General features: G+C 42.8%; 1 protein-coding gene across 6 annotated transcripts in view; it reads right to left on the bottom strand.

Annotated features, from left to right (window-relative positions):
* Positions 1-15,446, bottom strand: part of PSD3 (pleckstrin and Sec7 domain containing 3) — a 119,278-nt gene that overhangs the window by 40,643 nt on the left and 63,189 nt on the right. The window contains exon 1 of one of the 6 annotated variants that reach the window (XM_088054688.1): positions 7,778-8,120. The exons of the other annotated variants lie outside the window; for them this stretch is intronic. Within the exon in view, the coding sequence (XP_087910814.1) occupies positions 7,778-7,936 (159 nt within the window). The 5' untranslated portion in view covers positions 7,937-8,120. Of the gene's footprint in view, positions 1-7,777; positions 8,121-15,446 lie in introns of those variants that run through there. 6 annotated transcript variants of the gene reach the window in all.

A 15,446-nucleotide genomic window follows, 5' to 3' on the forward strand; every position in this document is an offset into this window, starting at 1 on the left:
TAATTCACCTTATATACATAGCTAGATTTACTCCCTCTGGCACATAACTCCTACACAGCCTCAAAATATGTTAACGTGTAGAAGAACTGTTGATGCACATGATAAGCAAAAAGTAGCACATCAAGTATGAACAAGCCTGAAAATCACATACTATAATAGCTATGACATAATGCTCAACAGAAAAGTAACATTTAGATAGCCTTAATGCTGACCCAAACCAAAAATAATTTGGAAGCTGCAGAGTTGAAATTAGTCTTGTGCATATGCCACAGCTGAATTCGCATGAGCCATACCATGAGCGTATCCCACTCTTCATCCTGTTATCCACTGGCTCCTTTCTGAAACTGGAAGTCTTATCTGAAGATCCTTAATATTCAGCTCTGTGGAAATTTGGTTTAACTGAACCATAAACAAGCAGGTCAAACATTATGGCATAATTCACCTCATGCTGATGCTACACAGGCAGCAACTCTTGGTCACAGTGTTCCAAGAAAGTAGGTTTCTCACAGCACATAACAACAGTTATGAACACCAGGAATAATCATGCCTCATCCTATTGACACTGAGCTAGCAAAGAGAGGTCCTCAGCACTAACTGAACTTCACTGTGCCATTCAGAGAAATACGATGAAGTATTTCCAAGCCTGGAGTTTTCACTACTTCTACAGAACCTATCTTCTCTGAAGTTGTATAAGGAGCTCTGAACCAAAGGCAAACAGGCAAAGGTGAACGGATGGGTATTTCTGGCAATTTGTAGGCACTTGTTTAATTTTCAGGTAAAAGCTATCAAGAGATTTTAAGACCACTTTGCAGAAAGAAAGCAAAATAAAGAGTTAATATTTCTCCTGACAGTTCAGCAGAATTAGACTACAACAATTTTTGTACACAAACGAATGCTGATATGGTTCCTACAGTCACTGAGCATTTCTTACATGATTTGGCCAAAGCCTCTGTCTTATTCTTTGGCTTGTTCTTTTCTTCCTGCTAAATTATTCTCTTACATTTTGAGCCATAAAATTACTTTCAAATACGAAGTGAAGAGGCTGCATACTTCCCCCAGTTACCTCCCCAGTTTTTCAGTGGTATTTTTTTTCTTCATCTAGTTGAATGAGTTTTAGAAACAGCAAAAATCTACCTTGAGGAAACACATTTGTTGCTCTCTGGTCCAAATGTCTATAAGATTGGGTCAAAACCTCTGAAAATTAACACCTGCCCTGTGCAGGTTTTTATGAGATTTCACTGCTAAGCATGTCTCTAGGGATCACTGCAGTCAAAGAGCAGAACACACAAAAGCAGCAGTCCAGATTGGTGCAGGAATAACAAATGCCCCAGGCTTTTGCCTTTTGGAAAGAGAGCTATGTTTATTCCAACCTTTACTAATGAGCCAGACATTGTCTTCCTTCTTTAGGGAGTAACATCAACCCAGAGTCATACAGCACACATTGGACCAAGGACATGGTGTCCCCCACAGACCATCAAACAGAGCCTGTCAAAAAGTTGCTGGTATTTACAAAACAGAAAGAAAACTGTAGAGACTATGCACAACCTGGGCAGCTGTATACAAGACATGCTTTGTGTGTCTACCAGACACGTTCACTGAGACCTCAGCAAGCAGACCTCTCTAGAGATGCAAATATGTGAATTCTCATGCCTGTCCCCCAACCTACCTCTCTGGCAGAGACTGCTGAGAGGCTGTGCACTTGCTCCTGGACTCACCAGCCTTTCAGAGATGTTTCATGTCTGATGTTTCAAAATTTCCTCCTGACATGTTTTGCAATCAAAAGCATACGTGTACAGCACAGCACCTGCTCTCTTTTTTATTCCATGGCTATTCCCCATGGCCCTGACTGACACAGCAGATCAATTCAATAGACATTTCTCCAGAGTATGACTAAATCAAACAAATGTGGAGACAAGCACTTAAATGCTTCACTAAATTGCAACAAAGCTCATCAGAGGTTATGTCGTGGTCATGATTCTCATTGTTCTTAGCTAGCTGCAAGGACAGGTTTTATTAACTCATGTTTTCTCTCTGGAAAATTTAAAGAGAGAAAAGAAAAGAAAAGCTCTCATTTAAAGCAGTCTTACAGACTGACAACAATCACCACTTCCTACCTGCTAGCCCAGGAAGTGTCTGGCAAATTTGCTACATAACCCGGAAGATAGGAGGTTGAACCGCAGCAGTGAATGATAGAATGAGTATTGCATAGGTGTCATCTTCCAAGCTGGACTGATACCAGTCAGAAAGTGGGAAGACTTTCTATCTCTTTTGTCACCCAAGGCTGCTCTAGACAGGATCCAAACCACAAGATACCAGCTACTCAGCAGTGTCTGCCTTCAATGCTTTGACTTTTTATCCCACCTGCCCAGAACACACATTCCTTACAGCTTACAGCCTTCCCCTTCCTGAAAAGTCTTATCTCTAGGTCCACCACACCTCAGGCCCCACACAGTTTCAAGCTCCTTGGAGAAACAAGTGCAATTCTGAAGTCAGAATAAAAGAAATTGACTGCTGCATAAAGCAGAACAGTAGGCAAAATCCTAGGCACCTTCCTTGTTTTAACTCCAATGCTGCTTTCTACAGCTCAAATTTGACCCTTAGAAGACTGCAATGTAAAAAAAAGTGAGATTTGTTATGTGTTTGTGGGATTTGTTTGTATTTGTTCATAAACTAGGCAAGAAACACTTCACTTTTTAAGTGGAAGGCTGTAACTTTAAAAAACTGCATCATTCCACCCCCATTTCCCCTTTGGTAATCAAGCAGGTCCACAAAAACCCCAGATTTTCACAAGCTCTCACTAGTTGGTACTTTTATTCCAACTGGAAAGAAAAGCCAAACTATGGAGAGAATGCTTCTGAAAACTCCTGTTCATTTTACAAAACTACCAAGGGAAGAAAGGTCATTCACCAGCCTCACCTTCCTCAAAATCTTGTCACATGCACGAACCACTGGACCCACTTAAACAGGCTGCTCTTGTCACCTGCTGGCTGCCGGTTATGCTGTGAGTCAGCCTCTGCATGCAGCAGCAGTGCACAAAAGAAAGGCACAACCAGGTGTGTACACAGGGACAAAGACATAGCAAATTACCCAGATACTGAAAGTAGTAAATCATCTAAGTTACAAGGAGGCACAGGGCCTCCAAAGCCCAGCCAGCAGGGTGCAAGATACTTGAAGAGATCCCAAAGCGCTGTACAATTCCTCCTCTCGAACAGCAACATAGGACTGGCTCTTGAAGCAAGCTACTGACTTTATGTTTGCACTAGCCCATATAGAAAAGCCTGCCAAGAGGGAAAGGAATACACCACACATTTTTTACACCTGTTCCACACATAGAAGAGGAGCCAGAAACATCTCCTGTGAGCTGGTAAACAGGCAAAACCAAAATTAAGGTCATAGAGACAGCACAGATGACCCAGACTGTCTTTTCCAGTTCTTGTCCCTGTGGTCTTTGCTTGCAACCAGTTCCCCCTTGATTTTTGGAGTCATTGTTGGAGGAATGATCATCTGACCCTTGCAGAGGATAGCCTAGGTGGCTTTTGATGACCCCAGGCCAGGGATGCACATGTGGTGCCAGGCCCTTGTCACACTTCCCTGCTGCCACTGCCAGAGGCAGCCCTGCCTGGATACACTTCTTCTTCACCTTCAGCTGATAATGGATGGCATGGTTGATTCCAAGCAACAAGGAAGCCCCAGATACACCTCTGGGCAAAGACATGCTCAGTGTTTTCAGTCACAGCACCTCCCCCAGTCACTCTTCACCTGTCCATAGGCTTCGCCCTTTGGAGGTGAGCAGTCAGACAGGCATCAGCTCCAATTCCTGCCATATGTGCTTTACTGGAGGGAGAAAAAACAACTGAAGTAGCAGAAGTCTACAAAAATAAAACAGATTACAGGGGTAACAGATACTAGACAACACAGGCGTCTGCATGGAGTCCCAATAGGTGTTGGTGTGCTCATCCTTTGGACCAGGGCGCAGCTCTGTATCATTGCCTTCTGCCAGGTTTGGATGGAGAGCAACATGTTGCTATATACCACTAGTAGCCTTCTGTTTAGGTGACTACCTGAAGGCTGGCCCTCACTCAGAATATAAATGTATATTACTCCACCACCTGCTATTTTCCACCCTCCCTCAAAACCCAGATTTTGACATTTTCTCCTGTCCTCATGCACAGATCTATAACACCTGGCAAGGGGAGGATAAGGGTTCTGATCACCGAGTGCCTGTAGCTCACTGCCAGATTCAAAGCCCACACACATTTTATTTCTCATGCATTCTCCCCCTCTTTGATGGGGATGCAGCAAGGATGCCAGAACAGTACCCCAAGAAGCTTGTGCATTAGTGCATGGCATTGCATGTCTGCTGATATTGCTCTCAATTTTAAATTCCACTGGTTTGTACAACGAACGTTCTTCTAATAAGCCAGCATACATTATTCATAGAACAGCACAGAGCTGTTCAGCAGCATATGGAACCGATGAATGTTGTTTTGGTGTAGGAGGAGATAGGGTTGATAGGAATGTTTTAGGGGGAAGGAAAGGAGATCATTTCACCCAGGGAATTTCAAGTGCGTCACCAACAGGAGGAGAACATTTCGAAGAGAAACTCCTCTGTTAAAAATCTGGTTTGTATGGGGAAGGAGGGGGAGGGGGAGAAAGAAAAAAAAGGAAAGAAAGATTGTGCCAGATATAGCATCATAAAAGAGAAAAGGATGGTTAGCTGTGGCTCCTGAGAGCCAAGAAATTAATGCCACACAAGAAATGTGTCCTCTGCCTTGATACACACTTGCTTGAAAAGATTTTTTTCTGTACTTGCTGAAGTGTTACATCAGTGTTATTATAAAGACAGCATACTGAATTATTACAGAAAAATAGAGTAAAGGCTAGAGAAGTACTTCTTGATAGTGGAGCACCTACACAGCCAATTTCAACCTGTTTTACTGGCCCTGTGCATTTGCAGGCAGGACAGGTGCAAGTACTTGGCAATTCAGTCCCTGGCTGCAGAAAAGAAGTCTGTCAGAAAAAGAGTCTACTGACAATGCTGGGTCACACGGATGAGCCTAAGATCCTTTGACTCACCTTGCATGCAGTCTGGACTTGAGCCTGCCCTCCAGAGAACAATGGTACAAAATTCACAGTATCCTTTTCACAGGTTCTCCTGCTGGTCTAAAGCTGTGGTGCCTGCCTCTAATACACACTCCCCCGAGTGAAGCCTCTCCACACAGAGGCACTACCTGATGTGTGTCAAAGAGATGAAAGGCACTTGGGCTTCCTGGCTTCTCAAACACTGGCAGTAGGCAAACCTCATCTGCAGGCACCATGTTGGTGCTTTGATCATACAACTAAAGCATGGGGACACACAATACTCTCTAGCTTACCAAAAGAGGCTGAGTCACGTAAGCGAAAAGTAAAAGCGGAGTATGTTTCTGAGGCACAAATTATTTAAATCTATCTCCTGCCCAAAGTCAACTGAAGCAGTCACAGAAACAGGTCTTGAGCATTGCAATCACTTTCTATGGGGAGCAGATAAAATACAAGGCAGTCCAGACACAAAGAAGGAGACACACCCACAGAAATACGCAGAGGACAAGTCTACAAACCAAACCTTACTTAAGACTGAGGAGATCTATGTGGCATATGTGTCCAGAAAAGCCCAACCTAGAACTGAAGACATTTCCTGAGAAGTGATGCACGAACACGTATGCACAGTTACACTGAAAGAAAGAGCTCCTTTGCTACACTACAGATTAACAACCTCCAGGTTCTTCCACCAACACTACAGTATTGAAGAGCCAAAGTTCAATTATAAATCAGTTCTCTAAAGTATGTCTGGAAAATAAATGGGCAAAATAAATGGGCAGACAAAGGTCAGAAGGGGAAACAGAGAAGTGGAAAGAACAGGACTGTCCAAAATCACAAGATCAATCACTTGCAGAGCCGCTTGTCATCAACCAGGCATGCACCACTGAAGGGAATGCAGGGATCTTCTCAGCCCTCCATAACACAGCTTTTACACATCTTAGATGCCCTACAGACACGAAAACCTCTGTCTGAAAAAAGGAACATAACAAACTGAAGCTGCAGTGTTCTTTTCAGCTTATTGAAATATATATTATTTTATTTTATACAGTTATTTTATACAGGAAAATAACTGGATATCTTTCAAATAACAACCTACAGCACTTAGAAGGAAGAAATGTGAATTCCACAGAGGAATGAACACAGAGCTTTCATTACTGCAGTAGTTAACTAATTGTGTCAGACACCATCCCTGGGAGAAAGTCGCTGCCCTGAGAACGCTACACCATGCATACACAGTGGACACAAAGCCTGGGAAGAGGGAAGATGTGGAGATTAAGTAATTCATCCAGTGTCAAAAGACTTGAGTTTTTACCATATACAGGAGAGTTTTCATGCATAAATCCTCCCACCAAGTACTGCACAATTATTTCCATGCTTAGGGTGAAAGAGAACAGGGTCCCAGAGCACCTGCAAGATGCAGTCTTTACTTTGATATTTGTTGGAGAAGCACATACTGCATCAGCAACAGCCTGAAAATGATGGCCATGCTATTTCTCTGCCCCAACTCAGCAATACACTCTTTCTTAGATATAGTTTATAAGGTGCTGAAAACAGAGCCTTGTTAAATCATACTGAAAAAAATACTTATATTTATTTCTGGTTGCAGTACCCTGTGATTTAAGTTACACAGATCAGGCTCTGAAATGCCATACAACCTGTAAACTAGCAGAGAGTGATCTGCTAGGAACTACTGTGCAGCACTAAGGTCTTTTCACCATAGCAGAGGAGATTTCTCACAAAACAGATAGGAGATTTAGGGAAGGGACACTAGAGGAAGATCCATGCATGTGTCCGCTTTGCATGCACGAGTTAAATGCCTGGCTGATGCTTTGAAAAATTTCACCCTGATTCAGCACACCTTTTCAAGTGGTTTTATCTTTTAATCCCAAGGTCAGAATCAACTGGCAATAAGAAGGAAATTAGAGGCACATTTTGGTCACTGCATAAAGTTCATCCAACACTTGGAGACATGGAGCACCTCTGAGAGGGAGACAGCTCTTAAAGCACTTGCCAGGAGTTCCTGGGTGCCTCTCAGTTATTGTGTGGGAGAGAGGGATGAGGAAAAAAAAGATGCTGCATGGAGTCGGGGTTGTTTGCTTAGGAACTGAATAATTGGGCTGGGCTGGGTGAGGAGATGCTGCACACAGTCACTGTAGCAGCTAGGAATAGCCTGTACTATCAACCATTAAAATACACTAATGTATTCCCATAAATGCACAAACAATGACTTCCTAAAAAATATTTGACAGCAATATTTAATCATGCATTCAAGTGAGACAGTATTTTCACCCAGCACTGACACCTACTAAACCACAGAGCTATAGATATGGAGTAAAAATTATTTTTCTGCAGAAAACAATTCCCATTAAACAGATAATCCCAAGGACATCAGCTGCGAACTCTGGCACATTTCCCAAGAGTAGAGCTCCAACTAGTACTGTCACTAGCAAGTTTTTCCTGTTTACTATTGCACCAAGCTCAGTGACAGGGCATTCAACTAAGAACTGATCATTGTAACACCAGAGCTCTTTCACCTTCAGGTCTCTCCTGAAATGCAGAGATTTTTTTTCATGACCTGACAGCAATTCTGTGATCACTGCAGATCATCCAGAGCTCTTAAATCCTGTAAAGCATAACCTTTTCAAAACACTGACCCCATGCCTAACCAAGCAGACACTGCTAATATTCAGTTATTTACCTTGCTTTCTTTAGTAGAAAACTCAGAGGAGTTGGAGATTTTCATAGATTTTGACCGATGGGACTGTCGCCAGAGAGATTCTTCACGGGAGTATTTCACCGAACCTGTGGCTCTCACCCGGACTTTGCTGGTGCTCTGAACACTGTTAACTCCAATCATTTCCAAAAGTGAGTGTATGGGATGGGAAAGAAGAAAGCTAATGAAACTTCCCAATCCCCTGCCGAGGAACTGGAAAAGGTTACGACTGGAGAGCCCAGGCTCAAGCAATCAGTGTTTGCTTAAAGCACACTAGGCTGTTTTCTCCAGCATCTTCAGGCACAGTGTTTGGAGCCAGCCTGATTGTTCCAGGCATTGCTCACGTCACTGGATGGGAGAAAAAAAAAAAAAAAAAAAAAAGAAAAAAAAAAGTGGCTGATAGAAACTCCTCCCCTGCTCTGCTCCACTCCCCTCTCCAGCATCAACTCCCCCTTCATACACACACCAACAGTGAGAGAGAGAGAGGTGGAGAGAAAGATGCTGGAACAAATGCCAGCAGATCAAGCAAGATATTCATTTTCAGTTCACGCGGCCACACTTCCCTGCCTGCAACAGCCTGCCATGCTCATTACTGCCTGCAATAACAAAGAACAGTGTATGAAGAGTCTTCAATCACCTGCCAGCTACAGGCTTCTGGATGTGAGAAATACTGATGGATTCTCAAAGTACCAGAGAAACGAGTGAAAACCCACAGCACCAGACAATGTACTGGGCAAGCCCCAGAGAGACAAATCAGCAAATTTCCACAACTCTCAGTGTTTGCACTCATTAGCCAGAGTTCTCAGGGTGCCTTCCCAAGGTGCAAGAGAGAGCAAGACCACTTTCACACTCTAAAAGGGGCTTAGGGGAAAAGAGATGAATTTCCCAAGGTGATCAGTGCAAACTAGCAGCAGAGCTGTGAACAAGCAGCTACGGACTCATCTCCCCACTCGGCAGCCAGAAGAGCTGTAGTCATACCCCTACACATGTAAACTATATGTTCTAGTGCCTGACCCCAAAATGATGCAGCTCCCGAGTGGCACCCTGTTTCGCCCTTGTGGCAAACCCATACACCCTCTACTGATGGGAGGGCCACTACCACTGCCAGAGGCACCACTCCAACCCACAAGAACCTGGCTCCAGTGGCACGATCTCTGTGCCTGGAGTCACCTGCCTTCGTGCAGGGGGCAAGGGGATGCTGGTGCCAAAAGAAGCTGGTACTCTTACGGAGGGTGGATGCACTAAATACAGGAAAAGAGAGATGTTTACCTCAATGTTGCAAAAGCACCATCATTTCTGGCTCCTGGAGACCCAGAGTGCAGCAGACTGTGCATTGCCATGGCAACGCTCTCCAATGTGAGAGAGAGAGAGAGAGAGAGATTGCTGTGCGCTACTCTGCTCAGCAAAGGATCGTGACAGCTGCTGACACATACTGGACAAGGGGAGCAGCTTTGTGTGAGCAGCAAGGCAAAAGTGGACAATGGGGACATTGTCCCAAACCCAGAAAAGGCAAACAGTTTGTGCAGAGGGTGCACAAGGAGCTGGAAGACTCTGCAGCAAGGCTAACACCAGGTTCAGCAACCTGCCTCATACCACCAGATCACCAGGCAGGGCAAGGACAGCAGCAGTGGTTTTGGGTTGTGGGAGGACACGAGGGCTCTTATCCCACTCACACCAAGACACACAGGGAGCAAGTCTGTGCATGAAGACAGCAATGAGGTGGTGCTGCCCTGGCATGCTGAGGTTGAATATGCCGTGCTGAGATACATCAGGCAGTCAATAGCTGCATGAAGAGGCTCCAATCTCCATTCACATCTGAGTCACATTCCGTGTCTGCCGAGCCATTGAAAGCAGGAGAGTTTGCTTATTCTATGTCATGCGCACAGCAGCACCCAGGGGTAAATAAGATGCATATGAACTGAGTGGACTTTTCTCCTAGTTAAATCTTCTCAGTCTCTTGCAATCAGGAATTTACATCCTTACAGGGCAAATAGCTAGACAGCCATATGATGGTCCTAGGTACATTTCTGCTCATGAAAGATGCTGCTGTCTCCCCAGCATGCAGCAGCTTTTTTGACAGCATTAATCCTTTGCACATGTTGCCCCCAAGGATGCTACAAGGTGGATATCCTTCCCACAGACTGTGTGGACCCTGCTGAAGGACAGCAGTCAGCGGAACAGGGAACAGCTTGCCTAAATATCAATACAAAAACTGTCCCTGGGGTAGGAAACTTCTACCTCACAGATTCTGCCTCCGTCCTGCTTGAGGCACATATATCTTCCCTTCTGGCCAACAAGAAAAATACATTTTCATTTCCACAACAGTCAGATCTAGCAAGCCCATCTCTACCTCATACATTAAGATCAAATCCCAAATGTGCTCCTTTTTTATACAAACCTGTCATTGCTAGAGGATAACTGAAAGGAACCTTCTTCTCTGACAGTAATCATGCTCTGAGTTACTTCTGCCACTTTGGAAAAAAGGTTTTATGTTACTTAACCCACATGAAATTATCCACTGCTTGTGGGAAAGCTTTTCAAAGAAAATCTCTTCTTAGAGGAAATTTGCACTGCAGTCAAACCACTCTAGATGAGCTAAGCAGCAGGTCCTGACAGGTGCTACGTAAATGGCCACAAATCACTCTCTATCCTAGCAGCCCCCTGCCTAGCAGATTATTCTTGCTCTCAGATTTATAAGGCCAACTCCCCAAGCACCCTCAACACATTTGAAATAATTATACTACCTAAATATCACACACAGACCTAGGCCAGTGTCAATTATACAGAGCAATTTTATAATTAAACACAAGCTAGACTGAATCAAAGCAATATTTCTCTTCTGTTGCCCACAGCACCATCACTGCTGCCTAATTGCAGCAGTTCATCTAGCATTCTCTGAGCTGAAGTTAGCAGATCCTCAGGTAGGACAGGAACCTTACTTCAGAAAGGAACTAGTGTATTGCTGCAGCAGTCCAAAACTCCAAGGATGACAGAATATTCTTTCTTCTTTTTTTCAATAGAGTATTGAATATAAAAACACTTCTCAGCACACACTCTCCCAAAGACAGCCTCCCGAGATCATGCATTTGAAGCCTCCAGTATCTTCAGACTGGGGATTCAGTCCAAATTTCACCAGTGTCCCTGATTTTTACCGGCAAGTGATAATACGATCTTGTACTCCTGGCTGAGCCAGTGTTCTGTGTACACACTGATTGCTATTCTGGGGGAAGACCATACTTCGACACAGAAGACCCACCATTTTAGAAGTTAGTATGCACACAGGATTGATTTATGTCTGTAACTGAGCAACAGGGATTTCTGAGGGAAAACTGTTTTGTTAACATAAATAGGGGGATAGAAGAGATGTCTTTAAAGAGGGGCTGAAATAGCTGTGCAGTATCAGAAAAATTAGAGCCGACTACACCCAGGGGACCCTCCAAGTGTGTTAAGAATTCAGGATCTCCCTTTTCTACATAGGTCAGCAAAGAGGTGGTAGGAAAGGGGCCGAATGTAAATCATTGTTTGATTACCTTTGTTTAATAATTTGGTCAATGCAGTGACCAAAAGGACTTTGATACTATACAGGGACCCTCCCTATCAGTTCCTCTAAAGAACAAACTATAAACCAGCAGGAAAATTTTATACTTTGGGTCAAAATAGATGCAGGAGCAGAAAAACAGAGTCTCTATTATTCCTTCCATCTCATCCTTTTAAAACCATACAAAAGCTTTTCTCTTGTCACAAGGCACTATGTCAGACCCCATCACCCATAGAGGAAATGGGCAGCTGCTCCAACTTACCCTGAAATAAGCTCTTTTCCATCTGTTCCTCCCACCAGTCAAATTTCCCTGGGAGGCAAAACGTACTCAGTCCTTGCTTGGTCTTCCTAATGTCATTCAGCAAATCAACAACACAAGAAGAAAAACTGCAGACTTCAAAGTAAAATTCAATATTGGCTTTTCAGGTACAAACCTTAGGACCACATTACTTTTTCTAAAGAACTCCACTGTCATCAAACAAAGTCACAAGAATCCATTAGCATCATTTAAGCCTGATGTATATGACAAATACAAGCAACACAAACTGACAAAATACATAAACACATGCATATCAATTACTTAAAATATAGCCTCAAAACCCAGTAACATATTTCTGTAGCACAGAAAGGCAGAATTATTTAACACCGCCACTAAATGCTGTTTGTTAAATAAACAACATTAAATCTTTCCTTCGTCCTTCATCTTTCCTTCTTTCCAAAACAGGAAGGAAAGGGAAAGTTAATTCTGATGGATAAGCTACTCTTACATAATGGCTGCAGAACTAGAGCTTAAAACTAATCAACAGCAAAATTCCTGTAATACTAAGATAACAATTTCTGAGGCTTGCTGACTAGGGGAAGCTGACAATTAAGATTAAATTTAAATGTCTCCTGTGAAGAACAGAAATACTAGAGCAACCACTTCATTTCTACATGCACAAGCAACCAGGTCAATAGAAATCCTAGCTGGAATGGTGGGAGAATGATGGATGACTGCATAAGGGCAACTGAGCTATCTCTGGTTTATGTTACATGAGAAGAAGGCTAAAAGAGCCTTCACAACCAGCAGCTCATGGTCACAGCACAAGTCCTTACAACTGACTTTTTACATCAATAAGCACCTAGAAGTGAGCAGAATGACAAAACCACAACAACTGGTAGAAGATCAAATGAATCTTTGTATCACTGTGTATCTGGGATCCGCACTGCATCTTGTGCCAAAAGAAACTCCGCCTAAGGTAAGTGTCTGCTCAGAATGATCGATCACATGTTTAATGAAAACAAGTCATTAGATAATAACAGGGATGCAAAGAAATCATACACCATGTTATCCTGATTAGCACTGCAAGTGAAGAGATGCCTTCAGCCATCTTCATGTTCCATGCAGCAAATTTGAGAACAGCTGTTTCACAGCCTAGTTGTTGTACTTCCTGACAAAGCACTATAGTATCCAAGGGGAAAAGCTCCTCTTCTTGAATTCTTCCTTTAAGGAATTATCATCTGCTGTCAACAGAGCTCACAGAAATTAAGTGAGCCATACAGTAGGCAGACTAACACAGACCACCAAGTTCCTTAAGTTAAAGCTGACAGATGTCACTACAAAAAACAGCAGCACTTCGAACAAATCCATAAAAGAATCAAAACCCTGAAATTCTGCACAGGTGTGACAGAAACTCATAGGAAGTGATTAAAGAAGTGATGCAAAGTCTACAAGCTATCTCAGATCAGCTGCAAACAATCTCTGTCCCTGCAGTGAGCACGTTTAGTGTCAACTAAATTGACATTGTCAATTGTCAACAATTGTCATTGAAATAAACCCCTCACCCCAGAGATCTGCATTAAAAAAAAAATAAAAAAGGAAAACATCCACCCTCCAAGGCATCTCTCTGACTCAAATAGCAAACACAACATCAACAAAAATAAAAAGAGGAAAAGGAAGCAGAAGACAAAGAAGTAGGGGGGAGGAGAGGAAGTGGGCAAAAGAAGGAAGAGGGCAAAAGGAAGGGGGCAAAAAGAAAGGGAGGAGGCACAATAGGGAGAAGTGGGAGAAGAGAGGGGAAGGAAGGAAATTGAGGCCACTCTAAGACCCACACAGGTTTCAAGTGGGTGTCACCTGTGGCTGTAAGCACTGCACTATGGAAGGGAGGAAAATGGGCATAGCCTTTGACATCCCTTTTCTCCAAAATTCCATCTACCTATGGAGTCATGTTCAGCTACCTTTCCCCAAAAGCAGGTGAAATCCTTCTCACCTCTCTTGACACCTTCCAGAACCCATCTGTCAACAAGACAGAAAACTGGTGCCTTGGATCTGCCCCATACCTGTATTCATCTTGTGAATACTTAATCATCCAAGAAAGTGTGACCTCAGAAGGAAACTAAATATTCCACTTAACATCACAGGAAAGAAGAAAAAAACCCCTGAATTTAAGGAGCAGCCTAGTACTCTTCTTTGAAAGAAAATAGTCTGACTGGGTCAGAGAAAGAATAGTCCAATGCTATTTGAAAAGTGTGGCAACAAACAGAAGGAAGGAAGACCAAAGATTTATACAGCAATAGTCCTAAAGCTGGTGGAAGGAATGTTCTCTCTTCTTCTGCTTTTTTTTTTTTTTTTAAATATGGTATAAATTATATTCCTACTCCTCCTTCCCTTGAGATGCAGCACAGAACTTAAACTTCAAGCAGATCAGTGGGTGTAAGATCAAAGAATGTTTTTCAGAATTTGTTTTCTACCTACATGGAGGTGGGAGTAATATGTCATAGGGACTAAAATGTATGTGTGACATTGTATTAGAGAATTCCCAGTCTGAAAAGAGCATAAAATTCCTCTTTTAAAGTGGCATAATTCCTATAGAGTGCATAATTCCTGAAGACTACCAGTTTGTATCCTCCACACTTGACAGATGACATTGATCCTTGGGACCTGATATGAATTTCAGTTACAGTAGAAGACAAGTAATGGTCTTGGCTATCTGAAAGGCTGGAGAAGCTAAACATCAAATAATTTCCTTGTCTGATCCACCTGGACAAGACACTACAGACAGCTTGCCTCCACTGATGAAAATTAACCCCCCAAATGTTCATTATGAGGCTGGTACTGATCCACGTAATTGCAGCCAGTAGCAATGGAAATTCTTAGCTGACTCTGCTTGGGTTTCATTCCTTGCTGACACAAAAGCCTGGCAGGCTGGGTGAGATCTTGTGAATAACAATTGGAAAGTAAAGAGGTTAAAGGTTGAAGGACCAAAAATAAATCAGAGAAATGCAGATTGTCAAAGCAGAACAGGTCCGTCCATCCTGAAATCCAGCCTGCTTCCTAGTAATACAAGTAATCCCTTGTACTACCCCTAGACTATGCAAAGCAATCCTAATTCTTGGATCACCTTCAAAAACATTTATATTCTAAGCCTTGTTTAAAGTTCTGCTTTCCCTGCTTAGAGACATAACTGGTATTAGGCTTTTGCTATTATGAGTTTTTCTTCATCTCAATATCTGGGTTTATTTGACTTGAGAAAAAATACATAGATTATAGATTTTTGCTTTTTATATGCACTGAGGTAAGTTCCTCAAATGCAAAAAGAAAATATATTTGAATTTCAACAGGTCAGGAAGGTGTCAGGAATCTCTGTAATTCAAGGGACACAAAGCAATACACACACCATCATAACCTGGTCCAATTCTCAGTTCTGCACAGATATGCTTTAAATGGTTATTGCTCTTGAATAGGACAAATGACGACACCCAAAAAACTCCAGGTTGAGGGAGACAAAGGTTATCATGGCAGGAAGGTTCTCAGCAAGGATGGAGGAGAGTGGAAACAAGGCGGTTGCTCCCTACAGTCACTACTGTAGCCAGATCTGTGGCTGCTCTGAGAGTGAAGCGAAAGTACGCTTTCACAAACAACTGTTTAAGACCAGGATTAATGATTTCATCCTGCATTCCCTGACTTTCATACTGCCAGACTGGACTCTGTTGTCTCCTAGCAGCTGAAAGGGGCCTTCCAAAACATATTTACTTCATACAGATAAGAAATGGACCAAAATACTATTTCCAACAAAAGTATTTTTAAAAGAAAAAACTTTATTTTGGGGAAGAAACAAGGAGGCAGAGCTCTGTCTT

The sequence above is a fragment of the Pseudopodoces humilis genome, chromosome 4, assembly GCF_049639895.1.
Source record: "Pseudopodoces humilis isolate 2021_Gansu_Grassland_sample_001 chromosome 4, ASM4963989v1, whole genome shotgun sequence".
Classification (NCBI taxonomy): Eukaryota; Metazoa; Chordata; class Aves; order Passeriformes; family Paridae; genus Pseudopodoces; species Pseudopodoces humilis.